The sequence below is a fragment of the Grus americana genome, chromosome 18, assembly GCF_028858705.1.
Source record: "Grus americana isolate bGruAme1 chromosome 18, bGruAme1.mat, whole genome shotgun sequence".
NCBI lineage: Eukaryota > Metazoa > Chordata > Aves > Gruiformes > Gruidae > Grus > Grus americana.
The window spans coordinates 11,518,608-11,538,964 of NC_072869.1; the positions used below are offsets into that span (position 1 = coordinate 11,518,608).

The 20,357-nt window shown below is 54.1% G+C and overlaps 2 protein-coding genes across 2 annotated transcripts in view; one reads left to right on the forward strand and one right to left on the reverse strand.

Moving 5' to 3' along the window:
* Positions 1-356: 356 nt before the first annotated feature.
* LOC129214790 (TBC1 domain family member 24-like) lies at positions 357-9,530 on the reverse strand. Its single transcript, XM_054846995.1, has 7 exons — positions 9,367-9,530; positions 6,479-7,514; positions 6,026-6,184; positions 4,683-4,746; positions 3,166-3,261; positions 2,194-2,470; positions 357-1,440 (listed from the first exon to the last, which is right to left on the reverse strand). Exons 1-7 carry the CDS (start codon positions 9,458-9,460, stop codon positions 1,295-1,297), a joined length of 1,872 nt encoding a protein of 623 aa, XP_054702970.1. The 5' UTR covers positions 9,461-9,530; the 3' UTR covers positions 357-1,294.
* A 4,531-nt stretch (positions 9,531-14,061) lies between these two features.
* STX8 (syntaxin 8) overlaps positions 14,062-20,357 on the forward strand; it is a 103,648-nt gene continuing 97,352 nt past the window's right edge. The window contains exons 1-4 of the mRNA XM_054846762.1: positions 14,062-14,161; positions 14,552-14,651; positions 18,107-18,201; positions 19,823-19,933. Coding sequence (XP_054702737.1) covers positions 14,145-14,161; positions 14,552-14,651; positions 18,107-18,201; positions 19,823-19,933 — 323 coding nt within the window. The 5' untranslated portion in view covers positions 14,062-14,144. The remainder of the gene's footprint in view (positions 14,162-14,551; positions 14,652-18,106; positions 18,202-19,822; positions 19,934-20,357) is intronic.

Genomic DNA, 20,357 nt, shown 5'->3' on the forward strand with positions numbered 1-20,357 from the left:
AGTCTGACATCAGCCCTTTGTGGTGAATATAGATCTTCAGTTTAATCCAGAAATGACAAGGCAGGTACACAGCTGGGGGGGTTCTTCCTGGCTGCCAGTGTGTAAACACCAGGTAGGACTTTGCTAACCACTGATCAGCAGTTTCAACCATGGACAAGAAGAGCTTCTCGGGCTGTGTTGGATGGTGATCAGTGTGTGATCCTGGGGGAGTCCTGGTAACCCGCAGAGGCTACAAAATTCTGTGTATGGTGCTGCCGTGGTTTAACCCGGCAGGCAGCCAAAACAGCCACACAGCCGTTTGCTCACTGCCCCTGCAGTGGGTCTGGGAAGGGAATCAGAAAGGTAGAACTCGTGGGTTGAGATAAAGACAGTTTAATAGGACAGAAAAGGAAGAGAACTGTAATGGTAGTAGTAGTAGTAGTAGTAATAGTAACAATAATAATACAAATAATACAAAACAAGTGATGCACAGCACAATTGCTCACCACCCAAAGCTGATACTCAGCTAGCTGTCTAACCAAACCATCTCCCAGCCCACTCCCCAGTTATATACGGACCATGACATCATACAGTATGGAACATCAATTGGGGTCAGCTGTCCTGGCCGTGTCCCCTCCCAGCTTCTTGGGCCCCCCCACCTCCTCGTTGGCAGGGCAGTGTGAGAAGCTGAAAAGTCCTTGGCTGCTTGGCAACAACTAAAACATCGGTGTGTTATCAATGTTATTCTCATCCTAAATCCAAACCACAGCACTGTACCAACTGCTGGGAAGAAAATTAATTCTATCCCTGCCAAAACCAGGACAGGCTTGAAGGGTGGCGCTGGGCTTGGGGCCACAGGGAAGTGGGGTCTGAGAGTGTTTCTGTGAGCTTTGTGCCTTGGTGTTGGGTTTTGCCTCAGCTCAAAATTCCTATAAAACCTGCCTGTGCTGCGGTACCACTCGTTTGCTGTTGAGCCCCAAGCCACAAACAGGCCAAGGAGGTGTGAGAAACACCAGACTGACTCACCTCCCCTCCAGCATCCTAAACTGGGACAGACTGGGTCGAATGGGCTGAGTCTAAACCGTGGGAGAGGAACTCAACTGTGCCTGAGGGCAGTGCCCATGGTCCCGTTCCCGGTACCGCATCGCCCTCTCCACACCACCGTGATGGCTGACTGTGGAGGGGAGGATGGCAAGCGGAGGTGCCTGCGGTGCTGCCAGCAGAGACCGCAGCAGGCAGACCGGGGTGACGGCCAGCGCAGCGAGGTGTCCCCATCTCCGTGGGTGGCGTGGTGAGGGGCTGTCCCCCACGGGACCTAGGTGTTTTGAAAGCCCCACACTTCCAAGAGCTGCACCTTGAAGTTCTCCTGGCAGAGCGGAGGGTTGTCGAAGGTCTCACAGTGCTCCGTGCGCCCCCAGAGCAGGTTGGCATCAAGGGACAGAGCTTGGCCTCCTCCTCCACCTGCAAAAGCAAGCAAGATGGTCGGGATCTGCTCTCCCAGAGCTGTGCTGGTGATGTCCTGAGCTGCCTTCTCTGCGAATTGGGATGTCAGCGTGGAGGCAGAGCTCCCGGAGAGCTGTCTGCAGGGCAGCTGGCACACGGCAGCCAGTGCCACAGGTTGCCCTGGCAGCACAAGCTGAATTATTAAACTGCTTGGAGAGCTGGAGAAGAAGGAAAGCTCCTTTCATCCCTGCAGCCAGGCTTGTCCTGATCCCACTCCCGAGTGCTGAGAGAGGCAGAGGCTGTGCGGCAGGCCTTTCTGACTTGCCGCGGTCCTCTGCCGAACCCGCCCCAGCAGCGGTAGGGCACAAAGACTCAACCCCAGCTCCGGGTGACCATGCCTAGCCCTTCCTCGGGCTGATCCCCACCTGCATCTCCTCTCCATCCCACATGAAGCAGGGGGAGGGACTGGGAAGGGACACACCAGCCCCAGGGTGCAAACCTTGCCAGGAGGTTTGGGCTGTGGTGCTCCCCTCAGCTGGCAGAGCCCCTCAGGGCTCCGCAGAAGGAGCATCCTTACCCTTGTGTAGCTTCTCACTCTCCTGCTAGTTTGAGGAAGAGAGAGATGACTTCATCTCCCCTGACTTTCAGTTCCTATGCTAAACCAGGAGGTCTTTGCTTCTACAGGCAGCTCAGATGTTAATCTGGAGTAGAGCCCTTTTCAGCCAAAGCAGTGGTGTGTCACTGGGTGGATGCCCACCGTTTGGTAATTACCAATAATGATCCCTTCCCGTGACCCGGACATGAACATGGAGGCAGTTTTGGAAGGCAGAAGGAAATGCCTGATGGCCAGAAACGGGGAGAGACGGCCTTTCCTCTGCGGCGTGGGCACGGTGAGACGGTTTGAGCTGGTGCCGCGGCCGTCCGGGGAGGAGCCGAGGAGGGATGCGGGAGAGGGAGAAGGTGACCGCTGGCGTGAGCGTGGCACGGCTTTGGCCAGTTCTGGCTTCTTGATGAACACCCACTCGTACCTCTCTGTCTCGGGGCGCACCTGGAAAGCAGGAGAAACGTGGTGAGCCCTGTTCTTTGGGGCATCTCTCCATTGCTGGGGGAAAATGGTGCTGCCTCGCCAGGTGGGTCAGGGGCCAAATGCTGTGTGCCAGGTCCGGACCTGGGGCAGGGAAGGGACAAGGTGTCCTGGTAGTGCCAGGAGGTGGCTGTGGCTGAGAAATTGGCTTTGTGTTCACCAGTCACTGCCCGAGATGGGCAAACCTGCACTGCCCACATCACTAGGTGGATGCTGGATGGACACTGGGGGGATGCCAGATGGATGCTGGACTCTGCCCCCAGGATCTCTTGGACCAACACAGCCAGCTCCCTCTGCAGGGACGCTGGGGCTGATTTGGGAATGCTCCATTCAGGAGCTGCCCTGAGCAAACAGGGCAGAAACCCTCCATGCCACGCACGCTGTCATCCCGGGAGGATGCTCCAGGACCCACCCGGGGTTATCGCGCATTGCCTTGGGGGCTCGGGCAAGCCGGCTCTCCCAAACCAGGAGTTTGTTCTCCATTTGCTCTGATCCAGCACAGCAGTTTCTGTGCTGCTGCCTCCTCCAGAGCTAAAGGGCAGCGGTGGGACTGGGGTAAGGAAGCAGCTCGGTGCCACCATGCCCTGAGTTGTCAGAAGGGTAAAGGAGAAAGTAATCAACAGACAAACCCATAAACCCAGAAATAAAATGTGACTTACAGTGAACACAAAGCACTCCCCTGTCCCAAAAAAGCCTGATGTCACCCCACTCTTTTTCCTTTCACTCCAGTCGGAGGAGAGAAACGCCCCGCACACCTTTGGGAGAGAGCACACGGACCCGTCAGCAGGGGACAGCTGGGACCAGAGCAACCCCAGAAACACCGGCCATCACACGTGTGTCCAGGAGGGCCAGGGCTCTGTGAGGGGGAATCGAGGAGCCAAATTCTGCTGTGCCAGCTAAATCCTGCCCTGACAAGTCACTGGTGCTCTGGGCGTGAGTCCACTCAGCTTCAATGCCTAAGGGGGGGCTCTGGGAGGTTTGGGGCATTGCTGTTTTGCAGCAGAGGTGATTGCAGCGAGCTGTGTGCTGGTTGATGGAGAAGGGCTGGTTCAGTGTTCCCTGGCCTGGGCTTGGGAGTGGGAGCTGTGCCTCCCACCCCCAAACCCAATCCAGCTCCCGGCGATGGAAAGGAATAACTGTGTGGCTCAAAGCATTACATGAACATGTGGACGGGGGTCTAGGAGTCCCTTGCCCTCAGCTGGCCCCTTGGACAGTGCCAAGGCAGTCACCTTTTTCATGAGTTTTTAGAGAAAATGTGTTTTAAATGGCAAAGACTCAGGTAACATATTATTTTTTTACCTATAAGACTTTTAACCAGTCATGGGGGTTCATCCACCCGTGGTCAGCCTGACCCTGGTGTGGGTGTCCTTGACTTGACCATGGCTGGAGGGGACCTCCAGAGAGGTGGGAGCTCGTGCCTGTCCTTGGTACTAGCTAAGGAATAAAATGAGCTCAAACGCGTAGGAAACAAGGTTTTACAAGTCACCTTCTCTTGTCTGCACAAGGCCCTAGGGGGTGGCAGGGTGTTTATCTCCACACCACGCTGAAGTGTCAGGCTTGGGAAATCAGAACTGGTAGGTCAATAAATCTTTGGGATGCCTGAACAATTTACAGAACTTGCCTCCACTGTTTGATGAAGAGTGGAGAGGTAAAATACGGGTTTATGAGCCACTCTCAGAGTCCCCGGGAAGAGGTCTGGCTCAGGGGTTTTTGCAGTTATTTCATGACTTTCAAATACTGTAGAAGCTGTCCTTATTTCTCCTCCATTTCCCTTGTGGGGCTGCTCTTGCAATCAGAGAGAGATCCTTGCCTTTAATACATTGAAAGCAAGTCCTGGCTCAGGCAAAGCATCTGCTGACTCCAGGAAAGTTTGCTCAGCAGGAACTTCATGATTTGGTCTGTATTTGCAATAAAAGAGTATCACTCGCGGCCTCTCTCCATCTCACTGACTCTGTTTCCCCCCGCCCTTCAGACCAGCCTATGTCTAAGGGGGCTCTTGGTGCCGGGGGGTGCAGTCTGTTCTCTCCTGGGAGCTGGGACAGACCCTGGGGCAGGACAGGAGAGGGACCACGCAGCCCCTTGGCTACTCCAAAAAGTGCTGGTGAGGTCGACCACCCTGTCCCCCTCCCCACATCGGCACCAGTGCAGCCCACTTCTCTGCTTCGGGAATACTTACCTCCCCCTCCGTTGTTTTTATGAGCAGCACCGTTGGTTCGTAGCCTTCGCAGCACGCATAAAACCTGCAGAGATGAACAAGGAGGCTGGGTTGATGGGGGGCTGAGACCCAGGAGCAGTGTGCCTTGCAGAGAGCCCGGGCGTGCGGCAAGCACGGGGCTGTAAAGGACAGTGGAGAGTGGTGGCGGCTCTTCTCAGCCTATTGCCGTGCCAGCAGCTGCCCCGAGGGAGCTCATGGAAGGACAGCAGCAAAAACTCTTAATCATGTAGCTCCAGCAGCTTCAGTGTTTGTGGAGGAACAGGGGGAGTTGTCTCACAGGACTTCTCAAGTCATCATTTTTGCTTGGTGAAGCAGGTAATAGCTCAGATAATTCCAAACACTAAATCCTCCCACCCTACCCTCAGGCACCAGGCTGGGGATGATGCATCATGGGGGCAGTTTACCAAAGGAGCTTGCTTCTAATCTGGGCGTGTTCCATAATCTGAGCTCTGTGCCCCATTGCTGCCTCGGAGAGGTGCAGGGTTGTGCTCCCCAGGACGGGGCTGCACCACTGTGCCGTGGGGTACCCGCTTGCCGGCGGACGTCCCTGCTTCCCACCACACCCTTTGCTCCATGGCTGTGGCAGTGGGTGTCACTGGGCCCTGGGCTGTCTCCAGCGCTGACATCAGTCTTTCTTTTGCAGTTTTGGTCATTGGTCTTGACACTTGGACCCTCTTAGCTTGAATTTAGAGGGTTTGATGTCTTGCCCGTAGCAGGATGTAGCCACGTGCTGTTTGCCCCTGCCCTGAGCTCTGCCTGCTCTGCGAGTGCAGCCTCTCAGCTTAATGTGCCCCTACAGAGGAGCCCGTTTGGGTTTCCTGCCTGAAAACATTCATGCAAAGGCAACCTCAGCCCACTGGAAGGCTTTTGCCGCTTCACGGGTTGGGAAGTCAACAGCAAACTCATTTTCCAGCTCAGTTTTGAGCTGCAGCACTGACTGCAGCGTCCAGCAGCCTCCCTGTGCTCCATGCCGCTGGGAGGGAGCTGGAGTGAGCCCTGGGGATGGTGTGATGGCTGGGCTTGGCTGGGGGCAGCGTGCCAGCACGGCATGGCAGTGGGGCTCGATGCTCCCCGTGCAGTGCCAAGTTGCTGATTGCCATCGGACTGAGCCTCAGCCCTCTCTACAGCCAGCGCGGGCCCAGACCACACCAAAGGTCTTGAATTGAGCTCAGAAGAGTCCCCAGGAGACCTCAGATGTACCTCTGGACACTACATGTTCCTCCTTTCTACACCACCAACCTCTACCCCGTTTTACACCTGACCCATCCGACCCAGCCTGACCCGGTGGGCAGATGATGCTTTACCTCTGCAGGCTGCACCCATCTTCTGAAGTGGAGAAGAGCATCAGCGGCGGGAAGAGGGAGAAGCGCTCGGGGATCCAGGACCAGATGACACGCATCTCCTGAGCTGTTACAATGCTGGAGCTGAAGTTCTGCATGTCCACGGCCAGGTGGAAGGACTGCCTGTGTGGGGGAGGACATCCATTACTGCCAAGCCCGGGTGCCCGCCAGCTTTTAGGGGTGCAGCCCTCATGCATCAGGTTTTGTCATGCTTTTTGCATCACAAGCTTTCTGTTAACATCACTAGCCCTAACTGGACAGTGCCTCCTAACAGGGTCCTCCATGAGGGGCTGTGAGGCACCCAGTGCAGCCAAAGCCCAGGGAGATACCTGTAGGTCCCCCTGTGTTGTATCTTCACTGTAACTTGTGGTTTGCCTGCTTAGCCCCAAGAACTGGCAAACAGAGAGGTCTCCTTACCTGCCCTGCACCATGGTTATGCCCCTCTCCATTAACGCCTTCCTGTTGGCCATCTGGAGAAGCCAGATTTCCTTGCGGGAGAACAGCCGGATGCCAAAGGCTCTCTCTAGGAGTTTGTCAACGGTCACATGCTCAGCAATGTTCTGCATGAAAGCCTGCAGATCTGCCTTGACGTCGGTCCCCTCCAGCTCAGCAGAGATCACTGAGAGCCTGTACTGCTTCAGCAAGGCCAGAGCAATGCGGTAGAGGACCTTCTGCCCCTCCAGCAGGTAGACATCAAAGATGCGGATGGCATAATTGAAGGGGAGGTCATGAAAGAGCCACGATAACCATTTGGAATAGACCTCAAAGACGTTCTCCGAGGTGCTGGCTATGAGTTTGTGAGCTGCTGGGCAGTGCTTGTTGGCTAGATCCCCAAAAGTCATGCAGGAGGCCTGGTGGGCCAGGAAGGACTGGTCAATGTAGCTGGTGTGGGGAGCATTGCTGGCAATGAGGCGAGAGATGTTCTCGAAGCACTGAGCTTCGTCTTCGCTGTAGTGCAGCAGCAGAGCCACAAGAGAGGGGAGGATGGGGCTGTAGGTAATGTCAGGGAAAAGGTTCCCAACACAGATGAGGATCTTCTTCAAGGCGGTGACCCCTTCCAGGTTGAGGCAGTACGTGGGCATGGAGCATCCTTCCAGGAACTCGGGCAAAGGGTGGGAGCTCACGCTCAGCTTCCCGAAGAGCCGATTTGCCACATCCCTGTAGACAAGAGCATCTGGGGTGACGAGCCGGCAGGCAACTTGCTGAATGAGCTGGTGGTAGACCTGAGCTCTCAGAGCGCGGCTTGCTGCCCAGTAGCCTTCTCTCGCCAGCTTCTTCAGCTCCTTCGGGGGCTTGCTGAGGATGTCTCGGGGGATATGTGCCTGCTGCTCCGGGTCTGGCATCCTGTCCCAATCCACGAACTGTCCACAGCCCAGACAAGAGGAGGCATCGATGTGCCAAGTGTCAGCCTCGGACGTGATCACGACGGTGACTGGACATGAGCCAAACATCTCTGTAGGACAAAGACCTTTTATTCTATACCCTTCACCGCCCCAGCTGACAGTGTTTCACCCTAGCTGATGGCGCTTTGAAGTCTTACAGCAACTTCTTGTAGTTCCATAGTTATTCCCCCCCACAAAGGGAGGTTTTCAGGAGGCGTTGCCTGGCTGGAGCTGCTCGCTTTGCTCTCATGGGACTGGGGGACATGAAACCAGTGAAACGGCTGTCCAGGGGCTCAGGGACGAGTGGGGCCAGGCACCGGCTGGGTGTCGGGGCTGCTTCTCCACACTGTGAAGGGCTTTGCACCCCCTAAAAAGCTCCTGACTTCCCAGCCTGTGACCTGCCGAGAGGGAGGTGCGGAGAGCAGGGACACAGTCCCTGTCCCCGGGGATGACCACGGGACAGCAGCGTTATACCACTGAGGATAACCAGCAGCTCGGTCCCAGCCCAGGTCTGCAGGGGCAAGGAGGGACCTCACGGGCAGTAGGGGCGATGCTGAGGCTGAGAGGGACCATTTGCATCGTGTCCCCTCCCAAGGACAGAGCGCGGTAGGACGCAATGTCCTGCCTGGGTCTGGCAGCCCAGGACTGGGCTTCTCTGAGCGGGCAAAGCCAGCCTCAGGCGTTTGCCTTCCCTCTTACTGCCCTGCCGGTCTCCTCCAACAGTGTCCCCGTCCCAGCCCCTCCGGCTGCTCAGGCGCCAGGGAGAAGGTGCAAGGAGAAGGTGCTGCAGCGAGAGGTGCTGGCTAAGGGTGCGGGGATGGTCTGCGGGGTGCAAAAGGGTCCCCGTTCCCCACATGTCCCCACGCATCTGGAGACACCCCATCCAGGGGACCACATGAGGGGCCTGGCAAGCATCTGGGAAGCCCTTTGGGGACAGAAGGTCCCCGGGAGACCCTCGGGGGAGGCTCCAGCACGGTGGCAGGGCTGTGCCAGCCGCCAGCCCTGTGCTGGGAAGAGCAGAGTTTGAGCTCCTCCTAGAGAGAAGCGAGCGGCATTTTCCCTGGGGCTGCACGAGAGCTCAGCTCCAAAACCTGTACAGGGAGACGGGAGTTGTCTCCGCATGGGTGAGTTCTGCTGGGCGGTGATTAATTGGCAAGGATAAAGTCGATTAGCGCACACATTAATTCTCTGATGTATTTATCTTGGATGTGCTCAGTTGGGTCTGGGAGTTTAGTGCGGATTTGCACTGAGCAAATCCTCACTGCTCTGGCCCCAAGGGGACACGGGGGCACAGCACAGTCCCGGCCCCGTGTGCCACATGAGGGGGTCCGGGCTGCTCCCAGCCTGGGTCCAGCTCTGGCTCCTGCTCTCCGGTTCAGTTTGGCACCGCTCAAGTTGAGCAAAACCAGCAGATCAGGTTCAGTTCTGGTTCAGGGAAAGGGCAGCAGCTTTAACCGCTTGCTGCTCAGCCTGATTCCCGGCTTGGAAGAGTCAGGACAGTAAGTGCTGGAATTAATGCAGCCCGGCAGGTTCACAGATTTTGGAGGGGGGGTCACAGGCAGACCCTCGGTATGGTCATGCAGGCTTCTGGCCATAGAAACCAGGCTAAAATGAACTGCAGGGTTGAAGCAGGGCTGTTTGCACCCCTGTGGTCCCCAAATCCACCTTGTCCTCACAGCTGGCCGCATCACAAGGAGCATCAGCCCGAACCCACCCAGCTGCTGGTGCCCTGACCCAGGGTGCTGGCTGGTGGCTTCAGCTCTGCCCCCCCCCGCCCCAGGACATGCTGGGGGTGTTGGGGAAGGAAATGTGGGGGTGCCCCAGCCCCTCTCCCATGCTGGATGCAGCCCTGGCACAAGCAAGAGCCTGCTGCATCTTCCCCGCTGCGAGATACGCGTCAGTCCCCGGCTGCAGCTCACCCACCTTGCCCGGCGCCCACGTTCTCGTCCTCGGCCATGGGGAAGCCGCCAGCCGCCCCCCCGGGGGAGCGGGGCAGGCTGAGCCCCACCTGCAGCATGTGCCTGGGCTCTGGGACACCCCGCTGCCGGGTCCCCTCTGCCCCCGTCACCTGCCCTGGCTTTTAAGGCGAGTGCCAGCCTGCCGGCACAGGAGGTTTATTTGGTGTAAATAGGGCGAGGGGTGGAGCAGCTCCCGAGCCCGGATCGCCCCTTCCTGCCCCAATTCTGCACCGGAGCTGGGGAGGGGGACATAAACACCCCGTGGGATGAGATAGCCATCAAACCAGCAACACGATCATTAAACTTAATCATGTATTTTTTCCCAAGGATAACCTTCATTTTCCCGCTCTGGGGTTCGCTCCCTTCGCCAGCGTCACGAGGCAAAGGAGGGTGCTGCGGGGACGAGGGAGGGACGGAGCTGCCGAACCGCCTGCCGCGGCAATCGCCCGTCCTTGAACGAAGGAAACATCAACACGGCGAGTGGGTTTGCAACCGCTTCCTGCTGGATGGTCCCGGGGGGAGTCGGAAAGAGAAGCACATGAGCAGCAAGTGCCAGGAACTGGGTGACGAGGGAGAGATTGGGGCCACGAGGACTAAGTGACGCCATTCTGCAACCGCCCCGTGTGCCCTTAGGGATGCTTTTTGGGGACGGGTGTGCCGAGGCTGCGCCGCCCATGCTTGCAGCACTTCTTTAGCACAGGCCGGCAAAAACACCGGGGGAAATTCGGGGCGATGCAGACGTGCACCCCACAGCACCCCGTGCCTCCTACGCACACAGTCGCTCGGCGGGAGCACAAAATGCGATCGCTGCAGGCATGGTTGTGGTGCTTCAGCGTTTCCAATCTGTCCCCCTTTGAAATGGTTGTTATCGATTGACTTTTACCTCAGAATGCTTTGCAGAATTACAAACCATACATTGTATTTATAGACCTGAGCTGGAGGAAAAGTACCCTCCAACAGCTGAGAGATGCTCCCAGCAACATCACACTGATCTGACATTGTGACCTGGAGAACTCACGGTTCAGGCTGCTCTTTGAAGTGGCCATTTTTACAGGCATCTTTAATTTTTTTAAAGACTTTTTTTCCTTAAACATTCTGATTTTTTTCTCCTGTGATAACAGCAACTGTGGGTCATTCCTGCCTGCGGGTCTGCGGGGTCTGCCTGCACCGGCAGCGCATCCCTGAGCATCTGTCGGCAGCAGTGGTCTTGGGGCGCCTGTTGCCGAACTAGAGCGGTCCCTCTGCAGCCCCTCTTCTTTCTGGATGGAGCACCTCCTCCGGGATGTGCCAAAATCTGATGAGAGTGGCATGGCTGTCCCGTGTCCCTCTCCTCCCTTTGCTCCCGGCAAGCTGGGAGCCCGAGGAAGTGGGGGTGAAGGGACCCCAGGGTGCTGTGCTGGGTGGGAGGCAGGCGAGGGGCTCTTTCCCTCCAGAGGCTCTTACTCTGCACCCAGAACCTGTCCGTGTGCTCGACGGGCGGCTCTGCTCCTCACGCCGCATGTGAAGGGGCTGGTGACGGTCCCAGCTCTGCTCCTGGGGCTCCCGTGGGTCCCCACACCACGCCCCACCCTGGTTCCCCGTGCCGAGGGGTCGTTTATTCTCTCTCAAACTCAAACCCTTTTGCCCAGGCTCTCAGAGCAGTGGGTCCTGCTGCCTTTCCCCAGGACCTCGCTGGCTGCCTTCTCCTCCTTCACTTTTTCTAGGACAGCAGATGCCTCTCCCTGCCAGACCGAAGCAGCTCCAAATCCTCCCGCAGCCCCCCCGTCCGCCTGCCTGCCCCCCGGCAGATGCTCCGCACCGTGCCGAGACGGGAGATGGAAGTGAGTTAGGGACGGCGTGAAATGGATCACCGCTTCATGTGTTTTTAATAGCGAAAAAATTAAATATGTAGAGGCCATGCCGGCTTTGGACGAGCAGCGCAGCTGAAGGCCATAAATGTTTCATGCCTGCGAGAGGAGCCAGCCCGATTCGGATGTGCAAGGAGGGGTGGTGAGAAGAGCTGTCATCCCGGGGACGGAGCCCGTGCTGGGGGCTGCCAGGGCCAAGTGGGGCTCCCCGAGCCGCCCCACGCCGCTTCGCTTCGTGCCCAGAATACGTCTGGCACGTGGGTCCTGCTCGGCCGCAGCTTCATGGTCCTGAGCGCCCGTCTTGAGAGCATCGGGCTCAGCCTATCCATGGCGGCCCCATCCTCTTCCTCCTCCTCAAAAGCCACCCGTCCCAGCCGAACGGACTTACTGGGAGCACAGCGGGTGTTGCAGCTGCCTGTAAATATGCTGACGAGGATGCGCTCGTTATCGCGGCGAGCCATGGCAGCGCGGTAGCAGCCCCACGTTACGAGGGCAATAAAACATCACTATCAGTGCCCTGCTCTGCTGCTTTTCGGGCACCCTCACCGACGTTCGTATCTGCATTGATTTGCATCATCAATCACACCCACAAAAAAGAGGAGAGGCCAAATCCTGGCGGATCAGGTGTGGGAAAGGCTCTTTGGGCTTGGACGGAAGCTGTTGGAAAAGCGAGGACCCGCGCCCGCTGGCCAGTTACTGCAGAGCCCTTCGCAGCCAAAATATTGACAGTGTCAACACCGTCCAGCGTCACGGCGGCTTCCCAGCAGCCTGGCCCTGCCTGCTGCTGCTGGCAGGGGGACAGGGACGAGGGGCACAGGGATGAGGGGGACAGGGACGTCAGCACAGGCAGGGGAGGGCAGGGGGAGGCAGCGACCGTCAGCTGGGGATGGTCTGGATGGGGCTGGGGCTGAGGCGGCACAGAGGGAAACGGCAGCTGCAGTACGGAAAGGGAAGATGGGAGTCAGGGAGGGGAGGAAGGGAGGGAGGAAGGGAGGAAGGAAGAGAGGCAGCAGGAAGGAAGAGGGGAGGAAGGAGGGTGGGTGTGTGGCAGAGAGGCGCTCACCAGGCAGACAGCCCCTGGGAAGACGCAGCACGGGGACACGTCCCACGTGGTGCTGGACGTTGCGTCTCAGGCAGGAGACCCTGCTGGGGCGTCAGGCGTGCTGGCTCCTCGTCCTCTCCTGTTACGCTGGTATTTAATGCTGGTGCAAAACCCCTGAAAAAAACCTAAAAAAGCAACTTTTTCCATAAAAGACTCCACTCTTAACTTGCAAATCGCAGCAGTGGATCCTGGTGTGTAATAACACGGGGACGACGCTGTTGGGATGCAGAGTGTTGATTCCTGCTCCCCAGCAGTTGTCCGATCCCTCCAGACTTCACCGCTCAGAAATAAACTGCTCTGACGCTCAGAGGTTTTATTTCACAGAATTACAGAGGCCGGGGAAATCGCCAAAGCACTGAGCAGCTGGTCCTGTCATTGGGCTGGATCTTTGCATCTTCCAGTGGATTTTGTGCTTCTCTGGAAGATAAAAAAGGGCTCCTGGAAAATCAGGATGAAGCAATGGGCCTGGATGCAGTTCTGCTCCTGACCAAGCATCTTTCTGCCATTCCCAGGTCCCCGAGGGCGCGGGGACACCCAGGCCTGGGGGACACCGGCTGCGTCCCCGCGCGTTCCCTTTCCCTGCCTCCTGGTTTTCTCTGTCCCAGTTATTGTCCAACCCACTGTACCAAATCTCGCCCGGCACAGTTTGGGTTGAAGGTTCCCCTACTGACATGCTTATAGCTGCACATTTTAATCCAGACCATAATATTATTACCGCAGTAGCAACATACAGGTGCCCCGGGGGCATCAAGGCACCCAAGTCGGGTGCTGGCTGCACGCGACATGCAAAATTGAAAATATAAAGGATTTCCTTCTTCCTCAGCAGCAAAGGTCGGAGGCGTGCGACACGCTGGGACACGTCACAGCCTTCGTCCCTCCCCATGCAGCAGCATTGCCGAGCGCACGCTGTGCAATTCCCAAATCCCCCCGGGCTTTAGGAAAAGCATCAAATACTCTGGGGGTCCCCGTGGCGCCCCAAGAGATGACGAAAGTTTCCAAGGGGGTGGTGGCTGCAGATTCAGTGCGGCACTGAGGAGATATGGCCAACGGAGAGGACGGCTGGGGACAAGGGGACGAGGGGTTTCAGCCGCCCCGTGCTTGCGAGGGCTCTACCCCTCCTCCGTGCCCACGGCGCGGGCAGCTGACCCCAGCGCCTCGGCTGAGCGGGGGCTCGGGGCGGCAGCAGCCCCATCTCTGCTTCCACGTCCGGCAGCGCCGAGGAGCCCAGCGGGGCCGTGCCAGCGCCCCGACCCCTGCTAGGGCAGGGCCCCCCGCACAGAGACTGCAGGAGGGCCAGGGCAGAGCTGGGGACAGCCACGGCTCTGCACCATGCGCCTCTGCACCCTACACCTCTGCACCCTACACCTCTGCACCTTGCACCCTACACCTCTGTACCCTACACCTCTGCACCCCTGCACCCTGCACCTCTGCACCCCTGCACCTCTGCACCCCTGCACCCCTGCACCCCTGCACCCCTGCACCCCTGCACCTCTGCACCCCTGCACTTCCCCTGCCCCCCTGCACCCCGCAGCTCTGCGCCGTGCACCTCCGTGGTGCTGCGCCCTACACCTCTGCACTGCTGCACCCTGCCCCTTGTGCTGCACACCTAGCACCTCTGCCTCCCACACCTTCGCACCCACGCACGCCTCCGCACCCACGCACACCTGCACCCACGCACACCTGCACCCACGCACACCTGCACCCAGCGCTTGCGCACGGCGGGGTTTGGGCCTCGGCGGGCACCGTCGTCAGCTGACCCGAGCCGGAAGCGCCGGGCTCTTCCGGGCAGCGGCGATGGCTCCGGACCCCTGGTGAGCGCCGGGCCGGCTCCGGGCGCGGTTCCTCCGGGCTGGGTGCGCTGCCGCCGCCTCCCCATCCCCCGCCCCGGTGCTCCCGGGCCCGCCCAGGGGTGTTCGGCCTTCCATGGGCGCTGCGGGCCGGGTCCGAGCCTCCCCGTGCGGGCTGCGCACCGCCGGGCCTCCCGCCGGGCCTTTGGTGTGGGGGGGTGCGGGTGGGTGCCCTTTCCCTACCGAGTGCTGTTTCCCCCCGAACCCCTACTTTTCGGTAAATGTCTAAAGCAGTTATTGCCGTGCCGCTGCCTTTTCCGCCTCCTGCCATAAGTGCCGCGCGGTTTCCCTGCGCAGCGGGGCCGGAGGAGGGGGGGGCAGCCCCGGGGCTGAGCTGCCGCCTCTCGCCCGCAGGCTCTCGCTGCACGGTGCCGCCTGCCAGATCGCCCAGGAGATCGCGGAGAAAATCCAGGAGCGGAACCGGTACCAAAGGAACGGGGAGAGTTCAGCCAAGGTACTCCTCTGCCAGCAGCTCTGGGCTTTGCCAGCCTGGATTTATTATTTTTTTTTTTTTAGGTACTTTTTGCTTTTAGCCGTTCTAAATCCAGGCTAAGCATTAAATTTGCAGGAGTCGGATGTGTCTAGGAAGCTGTAAGCTCTGGATTTCCTGTGGCCGCAGAGGGAAGTGGGCGATGCTCCACTGCCTGTGCCCCAGCTGTGCCAGGTCCTCTGCTGCCAGCTGGGCATCTGTGGATTAAAATTCTGTGTAAGGGCAGGAACTTAATATTCATGGTATGTTCTTCAAGATTTCCATAAAGAAAACAAGAACACAGCTTTTCGGTGTCACGAAAAGTGATCTTGGATTTAGCAGTAACGAATCTGTCACGCGTGCAATAGTGCTGGCCTTACAAAAAGAGAGAAGGAGAAGCCGGGGGAGCGTTGGGGCCCCGCTCCTGACTGCTTGGGGCTGTCGCTGCCGGGAACAGAACTGTTTCCCGAGATCCTGAAGCGAAGGGATGTTGGGATGCATGGTAGTTCCTGTGTAGTCCTTTCCATGTAAATATTGAGCAGATATTTTTTTCCCCACAAGCCTGGCTTGGTTGCTTTCTGTAGTGGCTGTACATCAGATAAAATATGAATTTTTTGGCTTTTTTTATCTGCATTTCTAACAAAATGCAAGACCGGAGTTAAATATGAACGAGAAGCAGAAGTTAGAGCTTACCCAGGAATATTACATTCCCCACCTTTTCACACTTCCCATTTAAAAAATAAAATAAAAAGCTTCTCAGGAGGCTGCTGCCTTTAGGACTAAAAGCCTTGTCCTTTCCTTCAACAAGCATAGGAGCTGACTTGATCGCACACCCCAGGGCTCGTGCCATTACCTTCTCCCTTCACTGCGTTAAGATGAAAATGCGTGCAAGCCCTTGGCTTAGCGTTTTATAATAATTTGCATAATTAAAAACCGCACTGATTTATTTTGTAGGCTTTGCCCCTCTTTACAGCACGGTTGTAATGTGATGTGCGATCGCTGAATCTTCCTTGCCAGTCTCTTTGCTGATAGCTTTTAAAGTAAAATGTCATTTTTGGAAATGTTTCCTTTGAAGAAATGTTGAAGAAAACTGTGTAGGCTTTGTGCAAGAATCGGTGCTTTTTAATGAATGACTTGAATTTGGCATGATTTGAAAAGAAGCTTCAGAAGGCCCAAATACGTGGGATTTGAGAGAAATATTTTCTCTAGCTGTAGAATTGAGAGGAGTGTTTAGAGATGGTGATTAAACTCCCTGCTTTTGAGACGATGAAGTATTAGACATTGTGCAGATACATACTCAAGCAATAGAAGACTAATAAAAAGATTGCTGCTTTATCCATCTGTGTTTATAGAGGACAAAGTTCTCTGTTGGCAGCATTGCAATCTGTGACGCGTTCCCCAAAACCCCAACAAAACGTTGTATTAACGTTGTTTGAGCCTTTCTTGTGCCGTAACTCTCGTAGGTTGTGTTTTATGGAAACATTACATGGTTGACTTATTTCTTCATAAAATCATTTGTTCCATGCCCTGTGTTTTCCAAGTGCAGTTTCCCTTTAATCCATTAACAGTTAAAGATGATTGTTTGGCAGTGTTTGATTCTACTATAAACAAGTTTCCAACAATGAGAGGGTTGTTTTCATAACAGAAATGCATGTTGAGAAATCACGGCTGAGCAGTCATCTATTCTATGACTCCTGAATGTTTTAACGGAGAGAAAGTCTTAGTACAATATTTGCCTGGTAGGGAGAATGTAAACAAGTTTTTATAGTATTTTGCCATTAACATGGCTAAAAAAACCCCTTATTGCTGAGGGAAAAAAATTGAGCATAAAATTTAAAATGGAAAAAAACCCAAACCCCAACCTATAGGGAAAGATTTTAAGCCAGCACTTACCATCTGTGAACTCTGCTACATTGAGCTATTCTTAAAACTTCCATTGGTTTCTTTTTTTCTTTAATGGAAGTGAAATCTTTTGTTATAGCACTCCAATTTCTGGCCAGAGTAGCAGAGGGAGTCTGTGTTAGATGACTTTCCTGGACACATGTACCTTTGCATTTAATCAACCCAGGCAGCAGTGCAGGAGCTGTACGTGTGAAATGAAAAGGCCTTTTATTACCTGATGGCAGAGCTAGAGACTATGCAGCAGCTTGGACTTTCCTAAAAGCATTTGTACCCCATCCTGGCTTTGGAACCGCTGCCATGTTCGGCTGGTTTGGGTCTGAAGGTGGATTTTGCAGCTGCGTGCTTTCCAGACTGCCTTGGCAGGGTTCCTTCTGCTTTCTGTCATTGTATTTGGTAGTGTTTGAGAACAGGTCTCTCTGCGGCAGAGAGATTTAAACTTCTGATGCTCTCAGGTGAGTTTTTGGGAACTCCTGCTCCATCCCCATGCCGTTTACCTCTAGGCAGGACCCTTGCAGCACGGCAACCGTTCAGTGAGACTGGTGTCTGGCTGCTGCCTCCATGTCTTCAGGAAAGCAGGAATGAGCGTCAAAGCAAATATTCCTTCTCTGTTCCTAGTTCATCACACAGAGCATCTGAGACTGCTAACCATTATAACCCACAGCAGGGCTAATATCTTGTAAACAAGAAGCGCATAAAGTCTTAATTAGGATGACTTGCATAGTTAATTGAAATTACAGTGTTTTTTCCTAGTATGTTTTACAAAACTGGAATGAAAAGAAATAACCTTTAAGGAGGAAAAACCCAGAGGACAATGTCAGCCTAACTTGGGAAGGGGTGGGGAGAGAGGAGGAGGATTCCCGCAAACCTCGGGCTTGCTTGGGGTAGGGAAGAATGTGAACAACTTAACTACATTTTTAGTAAGAACAGATGCGCCTGAATCTTGGGCAGGTCAGTTGTGAGAAAGGGTCGAGAGTCAGAGTTGCTACTGAGAAGGGAAATGGAGGAAGTCTGAATTTCTTTGGGATCTTTAGTTTAAAGTCTGGAGGAGTTCAGTGGAGGGAATGTCTGAACCTGTAGGAACCTGCCCTCTAATCCTGGGAGCTGGGAAAGAAACCTGGTGGCAGAAGCAGCTGGCGCCTGTATTTGTATTAAAGATCAGAGGAAAGAACTGGAAAACTAACTGGAAAATATTAAAATGTGCTGAAATATTTTGCCCATATAAAGGAGTGTGTTTATAAAGACTTGAAAGAATGCTCTCCGTATTAAACAGCATTCATGCATTAGGCTCGTGTTTGCGAAACCAGTACTATTTAAGGTCCTTTCCAACCCAAACCATTCTATGATTTTATAAGCAGTCCAAACCAGTTAACTGTATCGTTCCCTTCGTGGCTCTGAGGCAGGCTTTCTTGGTTTAGAATGGAGTCCTTCACACTGGTACAGCTGAAGTTAAATGTTTTGTCACCTGCATGTAGTAGTATTAAATTTAATGCAAATATAACTCAGATAAAAAAAAAAAAATCTCTTTTTTTCCCCTTCAGCTCAATGTGGTTATCAGATCGTCATTGCAGAATCTCAGAGAGAAGATTGATCAGCTGAAGGACTTGCTGCTTCGGGCTGTATCAACACACCAAATGTATCTGTGTAAACATCAACTCAATGACCTTTCTTATTGCGGGGGAGAGTGGAAAAATAAGCTGTAATTGCTCTGCCACGCAGTTAGGGTTTTTCCCTCGTTCCTTTTTTAGAAGACTTTGTCACTAGAGCTTTGTCTGTGCTGCTGTTTAATATTTTCACTGCAGCTGTAGTGCAGGAATTGTTGGGAGCCTGGGCGTCTCTGGTGTGGCGGGCACGAGGCTGGCTTTGGTTATGTTTGTGAAGCTTAACAAGAAGGTCCGAACAATCTCAGAGCTGCCATCATCTTGCCTGTGCCCTGCGAGCGCTCCTCTAGCAGAAAACTCGCTAATTGTTATTTTTGCTGGCTGCAGGAGTGCCAGTGTTTGCAAGAAGGCGGGATGAAGCCTTGTTCGGTGTGTGGGTAGGAGTGTGGCAGGCCTGGCTTGGACTGACTTAAGGAGCAGTGGAACTGTATCTTCAGAATGATGGCAAAATGCTTTAAGATATGCCGTAGAAAGAAATCGCAGGTTTTCTTCTAGAAGCGTTACCCTGTGGTCTGGCTTGGGTTTGCTGCTCTTTCCATATGCTGGGATACTCGGGCTCAAGGAGTCAAAGAAGTACGTCTGTCTCCCTGAAGCTGTCCAGCAGCAATCTGATTAATGAATGAATGTTTAATTTCAAGTGTACTATAGCAGAAATCCCTTCTGAGGGATGGCCGGGGTAAAACTTCCCTGTCCAGTGGGCGCTTGAGAGGAGACAAATGCTACTGCTGTGGCAGAAAACATACACGATAAGTTCAGCTATTGCATAACCTACTGAGCAGTACTTGGAAAAGAGTTAGTAGTCCTTCAGAATGTCACTAAGACTAATTAAAAAAGCAAACGCATGTCCCCTGTTGAAGCCGCAGCACTTGAGGGCATCTTGTCTTTCAGAGATACTGCATGAATTGGTTTGCTGCTGCTGAATTGCAATGGAAACAGATGCTCAAAGTAAATTTGTGGTTGGTTGCCTGTCCCTTGGCTGGGTGTTGCTCACCTGGTCTGTGTTCTGAGCCTCCAGTGAAATAAGATGTGAGGTACCCTGCTGATTTCAAGAGCTCTATTCTGTTTGGGCCTGCCCTGTTTATATTGTAACCATGTAAGTTGGAGCTCTTCCGACAAGACTCATCCTTCCCAGAGCTGAACCCGTGCAGTGCTGTTGTACACTGTCAGTGTTACAGGAGAGATCAGCCGTGTAGGACTTCTTAGTAATAAATGAAAGAAGAATTATGTTGGATTTTGGAGGGGGAAGTGCTATTCTTAATACTTCTGCTACTTTGGCAGTAAAGAGCCTTCTGGTTCTCTTATTACTTTGAGACGATGACCTGAAGATCACTCTGCGATCACTGTATGAAACTGTTTGTTTTGAGATCTGGAAACTTCAGAAACACATTTAGAATAACAGCAGATTTCGTTCAGAAACCTGTGAGCTATTCTTCTCTTAGGTGTTACAGCCTTTTCTTGAGTTAAAATAGTTACTCGTTAATTTTGATGATTGGGAGGTACAATTTATTTTAAGGATGTGTAACAGGTATTATTTTATATACTAAAATTGAAGTTTTTCAGTGTTTTTAAGTTTGATCCTTAACTAACTATCATCAGCACACAGCTGGAGGGAGACAGAAGGCAGAATTTGGTGGATGACCTTCTCACACGACAGAAACAACTTCAGGCATCGTATAAGAACGAAGGCACAGAACCAGACGTGATAAGGTATGGCGTTGTCGCCTCAAATGAACAATGTGATTTGTGCTTTGAGTATGTTCAAAGATAATGTTAAATGCATCCATTGAACTCATTTACCTCTACATTTAGCAAACTGCCCTTTCATTTGCTTAGAAATCATGTGGATTTTTTGTGACAGTATCATATATGTCTGCAAAGGTGGGGAGGGCGAGGGAATGGGGAGTTCCTTGGGAGAAATAATAGCCGACTTGAACCGATGGGTGCCACTGTACAAGGTCTGCGCGAATTGTTGGGAAGAAAACTGTCAGGATGAGGCTCAAGCTTCAAACAGTCCCCAGTGATCGTATTGTGTAGCAGTCAGCAGGGGCCTTCAAATGGAAAACATTTTCATTTCCATTTTGCTGTGTCCTTCACATCTGGGAATACTAATTCTGGTTAATAGCCTTCAAGT

Bases quoted from the DNA above. Each gene is read 5' to 3' on its own strand.
- LOC129214790 (XM_054846995.1), bottom strand. From the start codon at position 9,460: ATGCTGCAGGTGGGGCTCAGCCTGCCCCGCTCCCCCGGGGGGGCGGCT. The intron at 4,747-6,025 runs GTAAAGCATCAT...TCATCTCTGCAG, and splicing joins GATGGGTGCAGCCTGCAGAG to GTTTTATGCGTGCTGCGAAG. The intron at 2,471-3,165 runs GTAAGTCACATT...CCTGCTTTCCAG, and splicing joins GGGAGTGCTTTGTGTTCACT to GTGCGCCCCGAGACAGAGAG.